Genomic DNA, 24354 nt, shown 5'->3' with positions numbered 1-24354 from the left:
TTTGGTTTTGGACCCTCATTAATCACTTCATATTTCTAAGCTTATTAAAAAGGTTTTACCCTTTCTTTTCCCTTAATTACTACTTGTGGGCCACCCTGTAGAGATAATTTGCATAATCCCTTCACCATACAACACAAGATGTGATGAAATATGCACCAGTATATATACTGTAGCGCATGAGCCACATAGCACCGAGTACAGGACTGCAAGCATGAAAACCACTCAGTGGAGATAGTTTATTTACTCCTTGGGTACAGGGGACCTCTCTCCAGTGAATAAAACTTTCTGGCATTAGTCAAATAAACTATTAGAAAAGGTATCCCATAGTGAAAGGGTTAAAATTAACTGAGCACTGCATGTGTCAGGTGTTGAATCCCTACACTGAAGGTAATATTATGTATTATTGAGGAACTGCATATATACCGTATTAAAAGATCTGCTGAGATGCATTTCTTAAGATTCTTTTTCCTGCATTAGTCAATTCACAAGAGTTTTCTCAAGATAAAATGCACTGAGCAGCAAAGCCTGATTCATTTCAATAAGATCAAATAGTTCTTCAGTGACCACATTACCAAGCTGTCCTTGTCGGTACAGCATTAAGAGAAATCAGGCCATGTAAAAAGTCTCAAGTCATTATTACATCCTCCTACCAAAAAGGTAAGTCTTTACATTAAGAGAAATCAGGCCATGTAAAAAGTCTCAAGTCATTATTACATCCTCCTCCCAAAAAGATAAGTCTTTACATTAAGAAACATCAGGCCATGTAAAAAGTCTCAAGTCATTATTACATCCTCCTCCCAAAAATATAAGTCTTTACAGTAACAATACACACCAGCAGAAAGTAGACTTCAGTTGGTGTTTATGGTTGTTTGGATGCTGACATTTGACACCTGGATGTGTTACATTGGGTCAGGTGAAGTTATCTTACAAATATCCATGGGTACATCCAGGCCTTATTCATCCTACAGCCTCGACCAGCACATTAATAATACAGTACTGTACATGCTAACATGGCAGAATGTCAATTGACACACCAAATTAATCTAATAGCTCAGACTAATATATAGTTATAAAGTTTGCTTCATTTTGCCCAGGAAACAACTTCATACTTGCCTACCTCGGGTAATCTACTTGCAATTTACAGGTAATGCTATACAGGTACAGTATTTTATCTTTAATCTAATGCTCACATTGCAAACAGACTTTTATCTTGATAAAACCTCTTTGTCTCCATCTTCAGATTCGTCAGGATAATCATTCGCTGATTTACACCATTTCGATATAAAGTGGTTTAATAATTATGGAACAAGAGTGATATAAGTTGCTGAAGTCTGATATAGCATCAGTTTGAATCTCATGCCTCACCTACACTCTCCCAGCTCGCCAAAATTCAGTTTCACGCATTCTGCCAGTGACAACAACTGGTGCTGCTCTGTGAAATATTTTTGAGCCCATTATTAAAAAAAAAAATAAATAAATGGAAAACATTCTGCAAACAGTCCTGCGGGTACTGTACTCAAGAAATCTCATGTTTCCATCAGTTTAGACATGAAAATTCAGGAAGTGTGAAGAGAGGTTTGGGACAAGATGACACCTGGGGAAGACTGGCTGGGGAGGAGAGTGACCTTGACAGTGACATTGCAGAGGAAAGCAATGTGCATTTAGACATACTTGGTTAGTTTAAGTCTGAGAGTCTTTTTGTTTTAATTGTATAAGTGATGCTTATTAAAGAAAAGTGGAGAAAGAATAATTATGAGGTGAGTCTCGTGGTGTGGCAGCTGCTTGTGAGTGGTGTCATGGCTTCACCATTTAGAGATTTTTTTTTTGTAAATAAATGTGTATTCACAGATGTCATTTATTTTTAACCTATACAGAACTTCAGTACAGTATGCTATTATAACACAAAGTTAATAGTCTGCTTTGGTTCATACACAATGAATAGCTCTACCGTATGAAGTTGTGAAAAAGTTAGGTTAAAATGACTGAAAACTTCTCTTGTTTTAAACCTGCACTGTACTTTAATGTCACATACCATTTCAACTTGCCATTTAACTTTTTAACTTAGTACTTTACTTTGGTTCATGCTAATGAAAAGCTTCACTGTATGAGGTTCACTGAAAAACTTAGGGTTAGGACGACTGAAAATGTGCCCCGGGAATATAGTGTCTACAATGTAAATCAGCGACTTGTTATATCTTGATTAACATTTTAATAACTAACTTAGAAAAAATTATCTTTGCTGTAGCGAAGTTCTCTCTCCCTGCGTATGGTGTGTGTGTGTGTGTGTGTGTGTGTGTTGTACAAATACTGTTCTTACACCAACAGGGTTCTCCCAAAGCCAAAGATATATACGTTTCTTAAACTCAATTCAGAGTCAACAAAATATTAATTAATTTTCTTAACATTTTTAGCTGCTCACTTTATGTAAAAACTAAAGTACTGTAGTCCTGTAAAGACAATACTGTAACAGTTAAGGTATACATAACATATTTATTATAAATTTGGTTCTTGTCACGCAAGAAAGATCTATCTTTATTTGTAATACACATATAACAATGTTACAGAGCAAAAACTGAAACATATCAGTTTACTGCACTATACCGTCTCTGGTTTACAAAGAAACACAAACAGAGAACATGCAACATGTACTGTATGTAGGCAGAAAGGTGGAGGCATTTATACTGTACGAGTGAGACGTATTTCCATTACTGTACTAGGTGCTAAGATCTAGTGAAAATCGTTAACTGTAAGGCACTGGGAGATTTAAGAGGCAGTTTGACACAGTACTGTATTCAAAATGTGTTCCAGGATGACACAAAATTCATGGAGCACATTTAATATATATATATACTGTACAGTAGTTACTGCCTTTTAGTAGAATTCTATAATATACTCGGGATAATACTCTCCCTTATCATACTTAACGAAGATGGTTGGGGCGTGCACATCATCCACAGTTGTGTCGTACTGCTTACCAGTAGACAGATTTGTGGGTGGCCGGGTGAGAGTTGGCGTTCCTTTTGTCACTGTCCCTATTATGACCCCTGCCAATAATACGAAGAAGTGGCCATTCCCATCTACAGTACAATGACTGCGAGCAACTGCAGCACTGAAAACATGAGAATGATGTTATAAATTTATTGGTATCTCATATAAAACAATCATTTATGTTGACAGGCTACAGGTGCAGTACAGACTATCAAAAACTGGGCTGTTTTCCCTTGTTAAGTCAAGATTTGCTTACACATACACACAAACTCAGTTGAATATTTGTTTTACTATTTGAATAACAAAATAAAAGAATATTGTGTGCACACTTTATGTAAAAAAAAAAAAAAATCCGAAGCCAAAATATGTGAATTAAATGGGTTTATTCATGTACCAGCACCTTCTAGTGAGTTGCCACATTTGCCAGGAGTTCATACAAAAAAATTTGTCTGATTTAATAAATAGCTCAGTAACTTGATTATCTTTATTTATACCTGTATTAATAAAATATTATTGTTTTCACATCTTTGAAATTAATATTGGTCACTATGCCAGATGCTGCCTCTTGTCACCACCACACACATTAAGAAATGCACGAGGATGCACTTTGGGTGTAAGACCAGTGTACCACATGTCCTAAGACAATGAAGAAATAACCCTAACTTTAACTACATGTAAGACAGACCTTTATATTAATGTTGACAAGGTGAGGAAGTTCTCAGTTTATTGGGACAAATGCACCTGACTAATAGGACTAATACAAAGATCTTACACAGACATAGGTGGACTGTCTCTAATAAGGGTATTTAAAGATGTAGCTCTATTTTACTTGGATCACTAATTCTGTTTGGTCTCAGAGGTATGTCACAGACCTTTGTACCACCTGGTTGAGACCATGGATATGTGCTGCACTCACACCAGAATAAAACATTTACAACCGTTAAGTCTAAAAGAAAAAAGTAAGGTGTGATTTACTGTAAGTGTGTACAGTAATTGCCTCAGTGGGCGCTACTTGGTCAACTGTACATATCTGGAATTAGCAGATGGCAACTCCACTAGATGTCACAGCTCCAAGTTAAAGATGTTATCAGTAAAGATTGTCAGTGCTAACTTCTTTGGAGTAAGAGTTGTCAACTGTTGTAATAACTGGTCAGAATGTATTTTAAGTATTGTACTGTATAATCATGAACCTGTGTGAGCCTTGTACTGTACTGTTAACTACTGTATTTACCAGAAGTGTCTTAACACAGAACTGATCATTGCCCAACAACCTAGTAAATTGACAAATGGTGAAGGTGATAGTGGAGATTATATGAACAACATTCACCATCAGGTACAGTCATATATAGGATTGCTGGCACAACTAAATTAAGTTTGAAGATGATCGCAGTATGAGGATTAGGTACAGCTTAGTCACCCATCACAGAAAAACAAATTCTTTAAGTGAGTGGGTCAGAAACAATGTCATACAGAGAACTAAAATTTATTTATTTATTTCATTTGTAATTTTTTACCTATCAGCTGACTAGCTATTAAGGCAGTTGGTCAGTTCTTGTTGTGGGCTGTAGTGTCCAGTGTTAGTACAGGAGGAAACCTGCTGTGTTTGGTAGGTCACACTGGAAAATAATAACACCCTTCTTACATGTGTCTGGGCCAGAACTCAAACCCATGACACAATGGTGAGAGATACACGCATTACTGCTGTATTGCTTGTCCCTTCCTCTTGTATGATAAATGCACGAAAGAAATGTTTACTCCCTTATGTTTTTTACCTTATGATAATTATTATTTATATATATATATATATATTTTTTTACATTTTGTATAAATGATTGTGTGCACGTAATAGGGATATGTATAAAAAAAAGGGGGGGGGGACATTGCATATTTCTACCCCACTCTATGTTAACTCTGGTGCATGTAAGAAATGTTTTTGACCTTATAATTATTTTTTTCCACATCCTGTATGAAAGATTGTTTGTGCATGAAACGGCAAATAAATAAATAAATACAGTAATTAAAAATATGTACAGTATATCTACCCGAAATTACGAATTGAAAAATAACGTGTGGGTTACTGTATGATCAATCACCTTATGATGGCTTTTTGAAGTCCCTAACCTCATCATATACCGGGTATATATATATATATATATATATATATATATATATATATATATATATATATATATATATATATATATATATATATATATATATATATATATATATATATATATATATATATATTAGATTCTACTATTTAAATAATAGAACTCCAGAGGTCTATAAACCTGTTCAAATCACTTTTTAAAGAAACATAACTATGTTAAGTAAAATAACATCTTAATTTTATGATGGTACATGCACACAATTAATACTTAAGAGAAAGAGAAATAAAGATCACAAGTTAATGTCCATCAAATAATGGACTCAACTCCCTCCCTCTTCAAACACACTGCTGGCTCTTCCCTTCTGAAATTTTTGGGGAAAACTACAGAATTTTAATAAATAATACCTCAAACTTAAAGTTAGATAATACAATTAATACGACGGATTCCTTTTAAGACTAGGAATATTTTGAATATAAATGTTATATTTTGCACAAAAGATAACATAGTTACTCAGAGAAAATTTTATCTAAAATTTGTATGTCTAATGCAAAATATATGATGTTTATATTCAAAATGATCACCAAATTATAAGAATTCAAAATAAATTATATTCTGACCGGTAATTTGTATGAATTTTATGAGCTAAAACAAATATTCTCAAAAAGAAAATATTCTTCACAGGGTAACAGATGGTCGGTCGGTCCTCCCTCCCCCCCACCCCCACCAACCGTCCCAAGGATGTGATAACCACAATTTAATAAATACCCAAAGTTAGATAATATAATTGACATTGCTGGACCAAAGACTGAGATATAAATGTCATATATGCAAAAAGAAAATATAGTTACTCAGAGAAAATTTTATCTAAAATTTGTATGTCTAATGCAAATATATGATGTTATATTCAAAATCACCAAATTATAAGAAGTCCAGCAATGTAAATTATATTCTGACTGGCATTGTATGAATTTATGAGCTAAAACAGGCAGTCAGGCAGTCAGCAGGTGGCAAATTAAAATAGCGTTTGAGCCGACATCACCGGCAGAGGGAAAAAAATCAAAGAAGTGAAATGATAAAATCATATAAAAAACATCTATATGTAATATATATATATATATATATATATATATATATATATATATATATATATATATATATATATATATATATATATATATATATATATATATATATATATACACAAAAAATAAATGTTAAATGAATTATTTATGGTGCATTAGGGTACCGGTACTGGTCACTTCAGACACAAAGACGGGCTATAAATAGCCCATCTCCCCCTCTTCTTACAGCTGCCAATGGGAAGCGTCTTGGTAATTAAATTTGATGTTTATTTTCATTGTCTAATTTATCATGTATCAAAGTAATATTACTAAAAATTGTGTAGGTAGTAGGCAGCTACCAAACAGGTAGATACTACCTCCTGGGAAGATATTGGAAGCATAATGTGTTGTCTAATGTTAGACCCTGCTGCCATATGGCATCATGAAAATTGTGACCAAGTCCCAGGTTCAGCGCTGACCTGACTTTCTGCCTCATTTACACACAATTGCAGTTTGAATTGTTCCTCTAACTTTGACAACACAACATACATACAGTATATTATTTCTCACTTTTGATCTTTTTTTTACTTTTTGTATTTATTTATGGTTAGTTACTTAAAATAAGGCCAATTCACTTCAAGTAATGGCATCAAATGTTACCAGCTGGTGTAGTGTAAACACTAGTGACGTCACTTAAGCGTCTGTATTTAACTGTCAGTAGTTTCAAGAATTAATGCAGTCATTTACTGAATATTCCTTGTGAAAAAATAAATTTTAAATTAATTATTTATAGGAGAAGTATTATTATCAGTAAATATACCGATATGCATTACTGACCACCTCCACGACTAAAAATAGCCCAATCTCGCGGTCACTTTCCCTTTCTTGTCTCCTCACTGGCAAATGGGGGTGGGGGGGGGCATGGGGAGGGGTGTGTGATGATAGCTGTGTTTATTACAGGGGTATAATTCTCTTTTATGGTATGTTAGACAGGTTTATAATACATTTTTATTATTTTAATACACCGGTAATCTTAATTTGAATCCGGCTTGCCAAACGTAAGTTTCAGTATAAAATAATTAGTGGTAAGACCTTGTGAGTGGCTTACGATGTTTCCATCACCACTCTTGACACACTAAACCACAATATTTAAGAGGTAAGAATTTTATACTTGGTGGTTTAGACGACCCCCTAACTTTGGGCAGATTTTTTTAATGTTCAAATTCCGTCTTATAAGCCGAGATATACGGTAATGGTCAACATCTGTATATCTGTGAAATGCTGTAATCATCTTTAATTAAAATACTGTAGTTCCTCAAAGACTTTCATCTTGTAAGATTTGACACAAAAGGTTATATTTTTATAAAAACAAATACCTGTAAAAATTACTTTTCATAACAAATTGGTCTTTCCAGAATTATGATGAAATTCAAAGAGATAGGGGTTGGCCTAACACCTTACCTGTTGGAAAAGTAAGCGCCTTTCCCATAGTCCTGTTGAAATGTTGTACCATGTTGCCAGTCAATATTCTCCTTACATATGGTGTCAATCTTTGAGGGGTCTGTTCCATAGAACAGCTTTTGAAAATTCAACTGGTTTTCATCATACCTGCCAAGAGTGGAGAGCATTTGTAATATACAGGTAATGTAAAATTTAGATCACTAATTATTTACAGTATCTCTATACAGTGGTCCCTCGGTTAACGAGCACAATCCGTTCCAGCAGGTTGCTCGTTAACCGAAAAACTCGTTAACTGAAACCATTGTTTCAATGGGCTTTTGGGTACCAGTAATTGGTTCCAGCTCACCGAAAATTGCCTAAATTCAACAAAAAAGGTAGAAAAGTACACTTACTTTGAGGTGTGTATGTAGAAGGCTCCTGGATGATGATGATGGGAATTAGAATGGGGGTGGAGGAGAAGGGAGAAGAGAAGGCATTGGGGTGGAAGAGAAGTCACCCCATGGTGCCATTTCACCCATAAAATTTTAGTTCTCTTGGTGTATTTCAAGATTATTTTCTTTAAATCAACACTGCACTGCATTATATATTGTCAATATGTAAAATATATTTCAAAATGACCAATAATTTGCTTGGAAACACAGAAAAAAAGAATTAGTTGAAGAGAGTCTCAAGCAAGATGTTACCTCCACTGAAAACAGAGAGACTAACGCCTGTCTGGTGTGTTAACAGGATGCATGGCACGCCAGAAACTAGTTTCTTTACCTTCAATTATGTTCAATAATTGTTAAAATGACTAAAAAAGTTAATATTAAACTTTTAAAATTATTGAATAGTATAAACTTCTTGATATTTACTAAAATAGTAAGGAATTTAAGCCCTAAAACCGATTACTGTATTGGCGGACTAATACTACAGCTGGTGGACCGCCAAATGCAAGTGAAAACATGTTGAAGTCGACTCGTAAAAAACTCGTTAATCGAGGGATTGCTCGTTAACCGAAGTTAAGAATCTTATGGAAGGTAAATCATTAACCGAGGCGCTCGTTAACCGAGGGACCACTGTATTCATACAGCAAATCCTATAACAATTGTATATGTTAGTTGAATAAAACCTCTTAAATGCAGCAGCCACACAACCTACCAGTTCCTGGTTTTCACAAACTTAAGCCGCCATCCACAAGTTTGCAAAACAATCCAATCATTATGCAACAAAAAGCAAAATATTCTTACCTTTTGAGGCAGCAGTACAACAGGATTATTTGCTGGTACCATACAAAATTTTTAAAGATATATTTGTATAAAAGGAACAATACAATGAAAAAAAGTTGCATACATAGGGGGTGTTGGTGGTACAGAAGCAACATGTGTATCCCTAATTACTATGTCCTGGGTTCAATCCCCCAGTCTGGGATAGACGTGGGTAGGGTAATAACCAGTGTGGCTCTACTAAACATGGGAAGTGTTCAACAGGGTAGCCTCTCACAACTGAGGTCTGGGTCTTAATTTCCAGCTGCGTTTGATGTGAGAAGGTTGTTGTCTAGTGTGACCTTAATAAGCTGATAAGTGGCGGAGGCAAAGCAAAGGAAAATACCATAAATCAACATATCAACAAAAGAAATTATAACAGGATAGAAACACTGTAAACCTATGTTTGTGCACTTACAGTATACAAATCCAAAGAAAAACTAAAAAAAATACCTTTGACTTAAGTCTGCTTTCTTATTCTGCAAAAGGTGCCATAAATATGGATTTTGAAGTCTCTGAATCTTCTGTATGTTGGCAGTGGGAAGCATAAGTCGCACACGTCCAGCTACTTCCAGAAATTCTTTGTCATTAGGAACCAGAGTAACAGGAAAGTGGGTCTGATGGTTTCCCATTGGTATCCAGTGAGCCGGAAGGGATGACTGGACCGAGTCAGATGGTGAGGGTCTCTGATAAGAGAGTCGTGATGGACGACGCCGAATCTCCTTTGCAGTGTTTGTATTTTGATTAATTTGAGTCATTTGTGAGAAATCCAATTTGTAATTAAAATGAGCATTACATATTATCATTGACGAAGTGGGGTCCGATAAATATTGCTTTTCAATATCCTCTGAGGATATGTGGCACACAAGTTCCTGTTTACCAAGACTATCTACCTGACCATAGCGGATCCACTTGCCTTGTTCATCAAGAAAGTACCATTCAAAAACAGTAGATTTTGGACTTGCAGACACAGTTGCTGATCGAGTTGACAATCGACGGATATTAAGTTGTTTGGTTCTTGAAGAATTGTTTAAAGTCATATCCTGGAAGTTTGCCATCCATGACTCAGTTCCCAAAAGCATCAGCATGTCTTTAGCAAAGGACTCTAGTTTGCTTTCGTCAAAGGGAGGTATCTGGACACCGCCATTGGAAACATCCCTGTAAGCATTTTCTAGAGCTTTAGACTGAAATACGCGAAAGTTGTACCATTTTTTCTCCTTTTCAAACTGCCAATGAAAAAGACTTTTTGCATGAAGATACTTGCAGCCTTTCTTGGTGTTTATACATTTATCATTAACGGCAAAAATACATACTTCTGGTATCTGTACATCACCACAAACATCAGTCGAGTTGACAGTGGTTGACTTTTTCTTTTTGGGTTTTCTTTCACCCTCAGTATTAGCTTTTCTTTCTTTCTTATATTTTTTCTGGCCTTTACTATGGCTATCTCCAGCATCACTCTGCTCAGAAGATGAATCACTGTCACTATCTGATGAACTGTCTTCCTCTTTCTTTTCAGCAGATTTTTTCCCCTTCTTTTCCCCTTCATTTGCTGATTTTCCAGATGATACTGTTGAAGCATCATTTTTACTGTTATCTTTAGGTTCTGATTTCTGAGCTTTCTTCTTGCCTTCATCCTTGGCATCACCAGTATTCACATTGGCTGATGCAGAAGACTGTTGGTTATCATCCTGAGTTAATGACATTAATTTTATCAAAATGTCACGTGGGGACTCATTGATGGAGATATCGTAACGCTTGAATAGCCTTTTACAGTTGTCGGTGAAGAGATTGTGGTTGAGGGAACAATTTGACACAGAACACTTTCCTCTATTCACTACAAAATCTTTACAGATGTGAAAACAATTGCATTTCTCATTGTTCCTGCATCCATTTTTATCATTGTAAAAATAACATATTTTAGGGGAATCCTTTCCTCTGCAGACCTTTCTGATCACGAGACGTAAATCATTTTTATCAATCAGAGATAAATGCAACTTTGAAAGTAGAGAATTGTTGTGATCAGTTTCCCATCTATGCCCAAACTGGCATGAGGCACCCGCATTACAAAATCCCATTACAAATGTCTTACATAGATGAAGATTCTTACAAGAACCAGGAGAAAGACAGCCTTCCTCAGACAAGTGGGCTGAACATAAGTTCACTTTTGGAACAAGCTCAATCATCACCCCATTTTTCCCCTCCATAAAGGAAAATATATTCTTACAAGACTTCACCACTTCCATGAGTTCCTCCACACTTTTTTGAACCTGCCGACTGAGGGTCTCAGCAGTGCACCACTGCCCTTTAAACAATGTCATGGCCTTCACCAATTCTTCAACAACTGATCTAGAGGGTGGTGCCATTTTCTTGTATTTTCCTTGGCAATGAGGCGGCAGCTTTTCAGGTGTTGACTGCACTTGAGGGGGGCAATCAAAAGAGCTGCTACACCTAAGTGGCATTTTTCTACTTGATTCTTCATATGAAGGTGGAGGTTCTCCAAAGTGTGAAGGAAAATCATATTGTGGTACTTCATAAGCATGTGGTCCTTGTGGAGGATAATATGGAGGTCTTGGGCCCTGAAAATGCTGAGGACCACGGTTTTCATGATGAGTTGGACCATGATATCCAGAATATAATTTAGGAGCACTTGGATTGCATGGGGGAAGACCCAAAAGACCATCATTGTGTCTGTTCCAGTGTTGCTGCTGTGATGATACGTTCTGATGCATTCCTCCATATCCTCTGCCCCTTCCTCTTCCACTGCCTCCTCGCTGTGCCTGAGGTGGGCCTTGGTTTCCCTTTACCTGTTTATTTGCACTAAAGTTTAAATTCATCAGGGATTTACTTCCTCTGCTTTCCTGAAACAGATTTTGAATGAAAACACAAAGTTCATTTAATATATTCAAATCTGCAAGATTAAATTATTTTATTGATCTTTCTTTTCAGATTACAGCGTTGTATTTCAATAATGTATGTATAACACATTTTGTCATCATAATTTCATCAGGTGGTTGTGATAAATAAAATGTTTAGTGACATAGAAAACAAAATTGATAAAAAATATAGATTTTATACTAAAATGCTGTACAGTACAGTACGTGTAGTGTAAATGGTATGACTGACAGTAAAATGCCATAAAGCACAAGTGAACAGTTTAGACTTAACTCTGTCAAGTACAGTATAAACTTATACAAGTTCATATAATCATGAAATCTTTAATCTTTCCTTCAAACTTATGTCTTGGCTTACTTTGTTCATCTTGTCAGGAGGCTTGTTAGGGGGCTTGTTAGGAGTCTTGTTAGGGGGCTTCTGGGAGGCTCCGCCTTTGGTCTTCTCTATGGCAACTATAAAAAATAATCAATTTAAATTCATCAGTTGAAAAAACATAGTTCAAATGTCCATTTATTACTCTCATGTTTGGTGATCCAGTATGGTAGACCAGCTTCTACTGCAGCCTGCTGAGTAAATAATTAATGTACACTTCATATACAGTACAGTGTAGTTTATGGTAAACAAAGACTTTAAATTGTATGTTTTGGTATTGAAAGAAACAGAACTACCCAGAGGAAACCTGCCATATTTGGTTGGGTCACACTGAATAACATACTTTTGATGTCTGCCACATGCCAGGGCTTGAATCCAGGGCACACTGGTGACAGATCTGAGCTTTACCACTGTTCTGTACTACCAATACCCCTGTATACTGTACATGTACAGTACTACATCAACATACTTTTCATATTGCAGAAAAGTTAAGATCAATATCTACATACAGGTGCTCTAGATATTAAGTGGTATTACTTGATTGCCACTCAATTTTTTTTATTAGTAGTACAGGAATATGTATGTATGTAATTAGGGTTTCCTTCCCGGGATCTCGGGATCCCTGGCTTAAGTGTGGTTATTTTTTTTCCCCGGGAATTTGGTTCAAATCCCGGGATTCCTATTGTTATTCCTTATCTCTGATTTGCAATGTGTAAAATACAAAAATGCTTTGGCAGCCACCAGCTAAGGATAATATGGAAATATCTGTAGAAGAATAAATGACACTCACAGATAAACTCAAGGCAGCAATAGAACAGGTTCAGAGTAAAAGTAGAAAGGTGTATGAATGCAAACATATTAGGAAAGAGTTCGATGTGTTTGAGGCAACAGGAGAGAGAACACATAATTTAGAGAAACTATTCCAGGCCCTCATCTCAGTACCACCAACTTCAGTTGAAACCAGAAGGGCATTTTCAGCTGCTAGCCTATTTATTACAAAACTATGAACAAGGCTCACTGACCGCAGTATTGAGTGTTTGTGCTTCTTGAGGAGTTATTTCATGAACAACTATTAGTTGTGTGCATGGCTTTGTGTGTGCAAATGATTCTAAATTCCTTTTTTTTTCACAGGTCATTCAAGTGTTCTCTTTAAGTTTTTTTTTGTAGAGTAGGGCTTCCAAATGGCATAGAATAATTTTTTTTTTATAATGGCTAACTTTGAATGTCATTCCAAATATCATTGAGTTTCTTTTGTGGTTAACAGAATGAGATTGACTGTTTGTGTTTCTTGAAGAGTTATTTCATGGACAACTTTTAATGTGTGCGTGACTGTGTGGCTTGTGTGCACAAATGATTTTATGCTACAGTATTATTTTTTTCACAGGTCATTCAAGTGTTTGCTTTAGGTTTTTGTAGAATGTGGCTTCCAAATGGCATGAAATATAGAATTCTTATTTTTCATAATAGCTAACTTTGAATGCCATTCCAAATGTCTTTGAGTTTCTTTTATGGCTAACAGATTGAGATTAATTAAAATTTTGCTTGTTTAATTATATTATGTACCTATTTTTACACAAGTATGCAAGTTAATATAGAGAACTTCGCATCAGTGTAATATAATTTATCAAATCAATGCCTATCAAATAATCTACAGATACTACACTAATGAAGTATAGGGTTAGCATTAGTTAGTACAAATATCACCTGATGCGGGAAATCCCGGGATCCCAAGAAATATCCTGGTTTGTCCCAGAATCCCGGGATGCTAAGAAGCCCCCAAAACAGGAAACCCCATGCATGTAATGTATGTATGTATTATTTCACCACTAATTACCATACTAATCATTTGGGCAGTTCTTCAGTTCTTAGTTAGATATCTATCACTTGTGTAATTAGGTTCAATCCCTAGCCCAGGTCAGATGTAAGAGTGGTGTTATCCAGTGTGAACGTACTAAAAGTGGCAGGTTTTCTCCAGGTATTAGTTTCCTCCTTTTTTACTTTTACTATACAGTATTGCACTGTACTGTACTTCTAATTCTATCCTCTTTGCCACTGATTGGCTCGCTAACTGCTTGGGCAGTCAGTCACGTCTGTTTTGCATTGTTAGTAAGTACTGGGCATGTACTAGCTCAAGAATGTATCTACAAGGGGTCACAGCTCAAGATTGAAGAAGCCGCAAGTCCGGAAAACCGTGAGGGCAAACTTTTTCGGAGTGAGGGTTGTAAACTCTTGGAACAATCTACCAGAAAGTGTTGTGACGGCACCGAGTGTGAGCTCTTTCAAGAGAAGACTTGACCAACACTGGAGCGGGTTCAGGTACATTCAGGAGCCGGTGCATGCCCAGTATTTGCCAACAGTGCGTGACAGAGACGTGACCGATCGCCCGGGCGGCTAGCGAAATGACCTTTTGGTGAAGAATATAAAGGAAAAGAGTCGTGACCGATCGCCCAAGCGGCTAACAAGCCGATCAGTGGCGAAGAGGATAAAAGTAAAAAAGTAAAAGTATATCCTTGCCAGTATTGGTCAAGTCTAGTCTTGAATGAGCTCACACTTGATGCTGTCACAATGCTCTCTGGCAGATTGTTCCAAGAGTTCACAACCCTCACTCTGAAAAAGTTATCCCTGACAATTTTCTGAACTTGTGGCCTCTTCAACTTTACACTATGACCCCTAGTGGGGCAGGCATCTGCCAGCTCCAGGTATGAAAACCCAACTGAATACTAGCCTATGACATGTTTATAAATTTCAATTAAGTCATCCATTCCCTGCCTATAGTTTAATCTCGGCAATTGCAGGCATTCTAATATCTCAGGGTAATTGAGGTGCTGTAGTGCAGACACTAGTCTGGTGACATACCCCAGGTCCTTTTCACATTTGGGGCCTCCAGCAATGCCGTTGGGACTTGATACGCCTCTTTACTGTTAGTACGACTCTTGCATTTCATGACATTGTAGGCTGATTGCTATTATCCCCTTCCCTCCCCCCACTGAACTGTGAGAGGTGCCACCAGTAATGGCACAGTAATATTACGAGCAAAATAATATTAAAACCCAAACTCAACTAATACTACAGGCAATTTACATTTCCAGTCTTGTGTACTGAATTTGTTTGTATACTGAAGTCCAGCCACAGTCAAATACCGAATAGTAACCAACTAAATTTCTCTGGAAAATCAAATTCATAAACTGTATTATACAGTACTGTAATTACCAAGTATTCTGAACAAATGGACTGCATTATACAGCATTTTTCCAATGCCTTTACAGAGGTAACACTCCTGTGTCCACCAGACAACATGCATTTAAAATCTGCAGAAGTTTTACACCAGTAAAAGCATTTTTTTATACATTATATGCCAGACTTATCTGCTAATAACAAGGCAGATCATGGCTCATAATCCCATTTTAACACCAGTTTCTACCGTATACTCAATTTATACAGTCGTGATAAATCACACTTTACCAAAAGCCATCCAGTATGGCATTTAAATGTAGTAATAGGCCATCTACTAGTACAGTAATAATTTCTATTTAATCCTATTTCAGCTTAGTAAGAATATATTTTTATTTCTTATAATTTCTGTATCTCAGCATGGTAGATAACAAGTGTCTATCTGGAGCTCAGTATCGTAAACAGAAAGCTGAAAGGGAGAAAGAACAATCAAAACTAGGGGGTTCCTTGCTGAAATATCTTTGCCAACAGCATGAAGAGCAAGACAGTTTACAACATGGAACAAATTCTGAGGTAGGAGTAGAACATGCCCCTGTAATAGCACATGCAGAGGCTCAGCAAGCTGCTCATTCTGTAAAGTATTTTTCGATAGTGCTGGACTGTACACCTGATGTGGGACACGTTGTTGAGCAAATGACAATAATATTTCACTTTGTAGATGTTAAGTCTGCATTTATGGAAACTGCTGAGGTAGTAGGCAGCTACCAAACAGGGAGGTACTACTGCCTGGGAAGATATTGGAAGCATAATGTGTTGTCTATGGTAGACCCTGCTGCCATATGTGACCAAGTCCCAGATTGCTCATCTGACTTTCTGCCTCATTTACACACAAGTGCAGGGTCTCAATTGTTTCTCTTACCTTAACAACACAACATACTGTACACATATTGTTTCTTACGTTTGATTTTTTTTCATTTTCGTATTCTTTATTATTAATAATAATAATATTATTATTATTACAGTGTTATTATTATCATTATTATTTTTTATTATGTTATTTTTAACTATTTTTTATTATAAATTTTATTAAACTATGAATTATAACTATCATCATCACATTTTCGTCCCCCAGGCTCCGATGTGGGTCAGTGACCTGTGCCCGGGTGGACTAATCCCTGTAAAAAAAATAATAAAAAGAAAGAAAAGTGAATATTTTTTTGGTTTCATTCCATTAAGGGATACATCTGATGCTTTCATGACCGAAAGCATCCTTCATCAATTTGAAGGAATGTCATTATGCTTGGAGAACTTTCATGGCCAGGCTTATGATAACGGCAACAACATGAAAAGTAAACACATTGGTGTGCAAAAGAGAACGAAGGACATTAACCCTTGTGTATTATTAGTTCCTTGCAGTGCATTCTCTGAATTTAGTTGTAAATTATGTGCCAGATGTTGCTTCGGGGTTTACATTATTTACTTTTATCCTCTTCGCCACTGATCGGCTCGTTAGCCGCTTGGGCGATCGGTCACATCCCTGTTACGTACTGTTGGCAAGTATTGAGCTTGCACCGGCTCCTGAATGTACCTGAACCTGCTCCAGTGTTGGTCAAGTCTGGTCTTGAAAGAGCTCACACTCAGTGCCGTCACAACACTTTCTGGCAGATTGTTCCAAGAGTTCACAACTCTCACTCCGAAAAGTTTGCCTTCACAGTTTTCTGGACCTGCGGCTTATTCCATCTTGAGCTGTGACCCATTGTGGGGCGAGCGTCTGCCAGCTCCAAGTAAGGGCACTCGACTGAGTAGTGCCCCTGGATGCTTATGCACTTCAAATAGATCGCCCCTTGCCCATCTGTAGTATAAGCTAGGCAAGTTCAGGCGCTCCAATCTCTCAAGGTAGCTGAGGTGCCGAGGTGCAGGCACCAGTCTGGTGGCCCTCCTTTGAACATTTTCAACCAACTGACAGTCCCTAGCATATCTCGGGGACCAGACAGGTACGTTGGTATGCCCCAAGTGCATCCTCTTACACTTCGAGACATTGAATCTCATCAGCCATTTCTTCGACCATTCTTGGAGCTCACAGAGATCCTTCTGCAGATCTACACATTCCGCTTGGTTCTTGATTTCCCGAAATAACTTGGCCTCATCGGCAAACATTTGTATGGAGGAGTGTACAACGTCAGTCATGTCATTTATAAAACAAACAAACAACAGCTGGCCCAATATACTGCCCTGTGGTACCCCACTTGTGACAGGTACGGATGACGATTTCGTGCCATTAATCACCACACACTGCTTGCGGTCATGTAGAAAGTCTTCTATCCACGCTAGGACATTTCCCCAAATTCCGTACCCTTCAAGTTTGATTTTCAGCCTTTCGTGGGGTACACTGTCGAAAGCCTTGGCAAAATCTAGTCATATAGTGTCGATATTATGTGCCACCCCGTTCCAGAATATGGGTCCAAATATCTAATTCCTTGAGCAATTGTGTTAAGCAGGAGCGCCACAGTATAAAACCGAGTTGACAATCCTTTACAAGGTTGTTTCGTAGTAGATGTTCCATCATGGTATCTCTGATAATATTCTCAAGTACTTTACATATTATGCTGGTCAGGCTCACCTGTAGTTATTTGTGGAGTGACGATTGCCCTTCTTGCAGATAGGACTCACATAAGCCATTTTCCAATCACTGGGGACCTTTTGTTCAGGCATTTACATAACAGGATCTTCAGGGGCTCGGGAAGCTCGTTGCACAACTCTCTTTGCACTCTGGGATGCACCATGTCAGGGCCAGGACTGGGTTGCCCCAGCACGACAGTTTGCTTCTTTATACCCTCTTCACGGAACACCAATAATGTGGGTCAGTCACTGGCTATCAGCAAATCTGTCCTCAGCCTTGGGGAAGGTTAATCATATCCTCTCTTGTGAACACCGAGGAAAAGAAGCTGCTCAGTGCCTCAGCTTCATCCTGGTCAGAATCTGCGTAGCTACCATCTTCAAGCCTCAGGTCTGATACTCTTACTCGCATTTTTAATTTTGACTTTGCTTAGCGTTAAAACGCCTTTAGGTTTGACTTGACCTCGCTTGCAACCAGCCTCTGGAACTCCTTTTCAGCCCTTCTACACTCTACCTTTGCTTGGTTTCTGGCTCTTGCATACATCCTCCTGTCCTGCTCATCATTTGACCTTACCCACATCTTGAATTTCTGGGTTTTCTTCTTAACTTTGTCTACTGCAACATGGTTCATGTGTAGGGATCCCCTAGTATTCCTAGAGGCACAGGATTTGGTCTTGGGTACATGTTTATCGATCAAATGAGTCACTTAATATACTAGTTATGATATTCAGCGTAGTGTCTGTTTTCATGTGCCCTAGTGAGTCAGGCCAGTGGATACCCCTCATCTCTTCCCTCACCCCATTGTAATTTCCCTTGTAATATTTGCACTTTGGCCTGGCTTTATCATGAACTAGGTAACAGTGAAATCTGAATGACACTACATGGTGACTGGTGCCAACTGGGGCTAGATGTTCCAGTTTGGCCACCATACCCTCCTCATTTGTTATGATGAGGTCTATTAGCATAGGTGTTTGCTCCCCTCTGTAATGTGTCGGGTCTTTAACATGTTGGAACAGAAAATTATCTCTCGGAGTTTCTACAAAAAAAGTAGCAGGGTTATTCAAGTCTCTTGGGGTGAACTCGTTTCTCCAGTCGATGTCGCCATAGTTAAAGTCCCCCATGATAAGGAGGTGGTTAGGGTTGAGCATCGCCGCATTGTCTATTAAGGCTCTTAACTTCCTTTGATTTAGTGGGCCACAGTTTGGGGATCTGTAGATACACTCGACAATAAGTAAGTCCCTTCCCTTTAATTTAATTTTACACCACTTGGACTCTTCAAAAACATCCTCTTCCTGTACCCTCACCTAGATGGCTCTAAGGTCTTGCCTAGCATACATACGGTAACCACAACCCTCTTGCAAGTTTCTTGAGAAAGGTTTGTAAATGAGTCATATCCAGCAATATTGAACTCACATTCCTCTGGGTCGATTCTCCTCTTCTTGTACAACAGTTCTACAACTACAATATCTGGTTGGTGTACCTTCAGTAGTGTTTAAAACTCCTCTCTCTTATCAAGAAACGTGTCAGTATTAGTGTACATGACATTCAAACTAGAATTTGTTCTCGGTAATGTCTCTGCTCTTAGTAGTAACTCCGGCCCCACTCCATTCCCAGAAGCTGCAGCATTTGCAAAGTACACTGTATTTTGCAGGGTGTGGTTAGAAATGTCATTGTTTACACGGCGCTCGCCTCCTCCTGTCTGGTAGGCGGGGCTGGTGCCAACTCCCAGATAGGGGGTAGAGCGGGTGGAGGGTGCGCTGCTGCCCCCTGGCTCTGTGTCGGCACACTTGCTTCCACTACCCTCCCCCTGAATATAACCCATGTACACCTGTCCCCATTCCTCCTTGACTCCTCCCTCTTCTGCTTCAAGCCCTGCAGGAGCTTCTTGTACTGTGCGATCTGGGTGAATGAATACACTCCGAGATGCCTCGCTCCTTGCTAAGTTTTTTGCCTGCCGAATAACCTCCCATTTCTCCTCCTCACTCACTAGTGTGATCCTGAGGGGGTGAGGCTTATCCCCCTGCTTTTGTCCCAGCCTCCTCACATCCTGAGGGGTTGATTTAGTACGGCACAACTATGTACAGTATTTTTCTCAGCTTCACCATGTTCCTGGGATGTTCTCTTATACCATGAAACAAGATGGAGGATTGTATTGACGCCTAAAATCCCCTTTGCTATAAGATTGGCGATATCTGTGATGCACTTATTGAAATTGCTGATGACACTACTGTACACTTACAGGATCATCAGCATGCATCGATGCAAACATTCTTGCAAATGCACTTTAAATTTTTTTGGATTCTCTGACTGTATGGTGTAACATTCTTTATGAGGTCAACCTGACAAATAAGCAACTTCAAGCAAAGGAAAATTATCTTCATTCTGCTTCCAAACAACTGGAATACACCAAGAAATTACTAACAGAATGTAGAAGATTGCACTACAGTATTCAGTAGCATACAAAACTTACCTCACTGCTGAAATTCACAGCTGGAAGAGGCGGGCTATGGCCTCTTGTTACAGTTAAGGATTCAATGTATAATTTTAAGTATAGATTATGTGCAGTTAAATACAGTACAGTACCGTATCTTTGTACCTTTAAAAGATGCAAAAATATGTGAATTTCTGCATCAGTTGTTAACCTTAAGACAAAGTGGAAGGACCATACACAGGTTTAAAAATAGGAGGCTGGGAGAAGGTCAGTGTCCAGGATTGAATGACTTCACCATTTTGCTACTTCTGACCACCTGTACAATATTTTACCAATTTTTCCACCTTGTTCTGAAGTTTGATCAGGTTTAAAGGGAAAAACAAGACAAAAAGAAGGGGGGGGAATTGCATTATAATTGTACTCCTATACAGGTCTCCTGTATATGGTCTGACTGTACAAATACTCATTATATTCACTATCTTTCAGCATTTTCTGCATATCCTTAGCTGCACGTTCAAGATTTCTGGCTCTTTCCTCAAATCTAATAGCATCAGCATCAACCTTGTTTCCTTGTTGTCGACTCTGGCCTTTCCTGCCACCCTGGTCACCCATTATGAAGATCACTGGAAGTGAGATAATAAAAAATTAATACATGCATCATGTGCTTCATTACAGTGGTAGGCACTCAGCTTTAAATATGTGGTTCTAAGGATAGCTTCTTGCATGTGGTTATTGGCAAAAGAGACATGTACAGCGGGATATCATGCACAGCCCCTAAAACACACCATGCTATAGCATAACACAAACATACAGTACAGTACCTATACTCGATAGTCTTATAGTTAACCAAAAACTAGAAAGAGGAACAACTATTTGGTATTGTGGGTAAACTGAAAAAGTGTTGTATTTGAGTTCCACATATCTAAGTCTAGTCTGAGTCCTGGATAAGATTGCCATGGGAGATGGAGGAATCCTACACAGGCCCTACACAGCCTCCTGATGAGGTCACCATCACAACTCAATATGTTACATCATCACAACTCAATATGTTAAACCATCACAACTCAATATGTTACATCATCACAACTCAATATGTTACATCATCACAACTCAATATGTTACACCATTACAACTCAATATGTTACACCATCACAACTCAATATGTTACACCATCGCAACTCACTATGTTACACTATCTTTTATCCTCTTCACCAATTGATCGGCTCGTTAGCCGCTTGGGCGATCGGTCACGTCTTTGTTACGCACTGTTGGCAAGTACTGGGCATGTACCGGCTCCTAATCCTGCTCCAGTGTTGGTCAAGTCTGGTCTTGAAAGAGCTCACACTAGGTGCCGTCACAACACTTCTGGTAGATTGTTCCAAGAGTTCACAACTCTCACTCCGAAAAAGTTTGCCCTCATAGTTTTCTGGACTTGCGGCTTCTTCAATCTTGAGCTGTGACCCCTTGTGGGGAGTAGCGTCCGCCAGCTCCAAGTAAGGACACTCGACTGAGTAGCGCCCCTTGAGATGCTTATACACCTCAATTAGGTCGCCCCTTGCCCATCTGTCGTATAAGCTAGGCAAGTTCAGGCGCTCCAATCTCTCAGGGTAGTTGAGGTGTCGAAGCACAGGCACCTGTCTGGTGGTCCCCCTTTGAACATTTTCAACCAACTGACAGTCCCTAGCATATCTCGGGGACCAGACGGGGTGACAGTACTCCAGATGGGGAAGCACTTCACTCTTGAGGATCGTTATGAGGGACGGACCATCTAGATATCTGAACGACCTTCTTATAAGACCCAATAATTTATTTGCCTGATTTACCTTCTTCTCGCAATGGCCCGAGAACTTCAGCTCTTTGTCAACATACACACCTAGGTCCTTCTCACATTCAGTCTCAAATAGTGCAGTTTCTTCATCCCGTTGGGACATATGATACACCTCCTTACTGTTGGTATGCCCCAAGTGCATCCTCTTACACTTCGTGACATTGAATCTCAGCAGCCATTTCTTCGATCATTCTTGGAGCTCACAGAGATCCTTCTGCAGCTCTTCACAGTCCGCATGGTTCTTGATTTCCCAAAATAGCTTGGCATCATCGGCAAAGATTTGTAGGGTTGGAGTGTACGTCAGGCATGTCATTTTATGAAACAAACAAACAGCAGCAGGCCCAATACACTGCCCTGTGGTACCCCACTTGTGACAGGTACAGATGCTGATTTCGTGCCATTAATCACCACACACTGCTTGCGGTCATGTAGAAAGTCTTCTATCCTCGCTAGGGCATTTCCCCAAATTACGTACTCTTTCAGTTTGATTTTCAGCCTTTCGTGGGGTACACTGTCGAAAACCTTGGCAAAATATAGGTATATACAGTACTCGTATTGTTGATGTTACCACCCCGTTCCAGAATATAGGTCCAAATATCCAATACCTCGAGCAATTATGTTAAGCAGGAGGGCCTGGCATAAAACAGTGTTGGCAATCCATTACAAGGTTGTTTCGTAGTAGATGTTCCATCGCGGCATCTCTGATAATACTCTCAAGTACTTTACATATTATACTGGTCAGGCTCACCGGTCTATAGTTGTTCGTGGAGTGACGATCGCCCTTCTTGAAGATAGGACTCACATAAGCCACTTTCCATTCACCGGGGACCATTTGTTCATCCAGGCATTTACAAAACAGGATCTTCAGGGGCTCTGCAAGCTCGTTGCACCATGTCAGGGCCGGGACTCTTATGGACCTTTAGCCTGGACAGTTTATTTCTAATACCCTCTTCTGTGAACACAATGTGGGTCAGTGCTGTGTCGAACCGTCTGTCCTCAAATGCAGGAAGGTTAATCACATCCTCTCTTGTGAACACCGAGGAAAAGAAGCTGCTCAGTGCCTCAGCTGTATCCTGGTCAGAATCACTCAAGCCTCCGTGGTGTTTTTTTTTTACAGGGATTAGCCCACTCAGGCACAGGTCACTGACCCACATCGGGGCCTGGGGGGCGAAAATGTAATAATAACAATGATAATGATGATGATGATGATGATGATGATAATAATAATAATAATAATAATAATAATAATAATAATAATAATAATAATAATAATAATAATAATAATAAAGAAATGCAAAAATGAAAAAAAAATCAAAAGTGAGAAAAATATATGTATGTTGTGTTGTCAATAAAAGAAACAACTGAGACCCTGTAATTGTGTGTAAATGAGACAGAAAGTCAGATGAGCAACCTGGGACTTGGTCACATATGGCAGCAGGGTCTACCATTAGACAACACATTATTCTTCCAATATCTTCCCAGGCGGTAGTACTTTATCCTCTGCAGTTATTACAGCCTTTTGCATCATCATTTAGGGGAAAAATTAACGTAGATAAAAATAACTTGTTAAAGGAGTTTGTGGGGCGATATTAATATGCTACTCGCTTTATACAATACGTCTGTGTAACTCTGTGGTCCCATATAGCACTTCCGTAACAAAAATATATTTATAAATAAAGTTCTGCTGCTGTTACGATACATTAAACAATTTATAAAAGCTTTTTTGAGTTGTTCTTGTTCAACTTTCAGTACCTTACACTTCCTTTGTTACGGGTTCAATCCTTTGTTCAGGTGTGAGGGGGTGTCATCCAGTGTAACACTATGGCAGGTATTGATAGTTCCTAATTTCGTCATGTTCTGACACACACAGATAAGCCTTGGTGAACAAGCGTAGTTGTTTGTAAATTCCACACTTTATCAACACACTATCCCCGATTTTCTGTTACCTTTTATAACACAAGTCTCACAATGCTGCTGCTGGAGAAAGACACACACTTATATACGTAGTAATAAAGAAGTATTAAACGTGAACAGTATATGACGGGAAAAACTAACCCGTATAGAGCTTGTAAGTTCGTACTGAACGTGTCTACGGTGCCACAAGTTTTCTGTCCAGTCGACTACATTGGCCACTGCCTGATCTGCCTCACACACAGCTGCCGATACAACTTCA

The 24354-nt window shown here is 38.5% G+C and overlaps 1 protein-coding gene across 6 annotated transcripts; it reads right to left on the bottom strand.

The window, feature by feature from the left end:
- Positions 1-618: 618 nt before the first annotated feature.
- LOC121855549 (protein mono-ADP-ribosyltransferase PARP12-like) lies at positions 619-24354 on the bottom strand. Of its 6 annotated transcripts, none has more exons than XM_042350541.1 (6): positions 24237-24354; positions 20830-20976; positions 12121-12215; positions 9322-11729; positions 7625-7771; positions 619-3109 (listed from the first exon to the last, which is right to left on the bottom strand). In XM_042350541.1, exons 2-6 carry the CDS (start codon positions 20963-20965, stop codon positions 2872-2874), a joined length of 3024 nt encoding a protein of 1007 aa, XP_042206475.1. In that variant the 5' UTR covers positions 20966-20976; positions 24237-24354; the 3' UTR covers positions 619-2871. The 6 variants fall into 6 exon arrangements, with proteins under 6 accessions (XP_042206475.1, XP_042206477.1, XP_042206479.1 ...); XM_042350543.1 differs by having other exon boundaries at positions 24128-24280; XM_042350545.1 differs by having other exon boundaries at positions 9322-11675; positions 24128-24280.

The sequence above is a fragment of the Homarus americanus genome, unplaced genomic scaffold (assembly GCF_018991925.1).
Source record: "Homarus americanus isolate GMGI-L3 unplaced genomic scaffold, GMGI_Hamer_2.0 scaffold48406, whole genome shotgun sequence".
Lineage (NCBI taxonomy): Eukaryota > Metazoa > Arthropoda > Malacostraca > Decapoda > Nephropidae > Homarus > Homarus americanus.
Note: the sequence above shows the minus strand (reverse complement) of the source record. Positions and strands in the feature narration are given on the sequence as shown.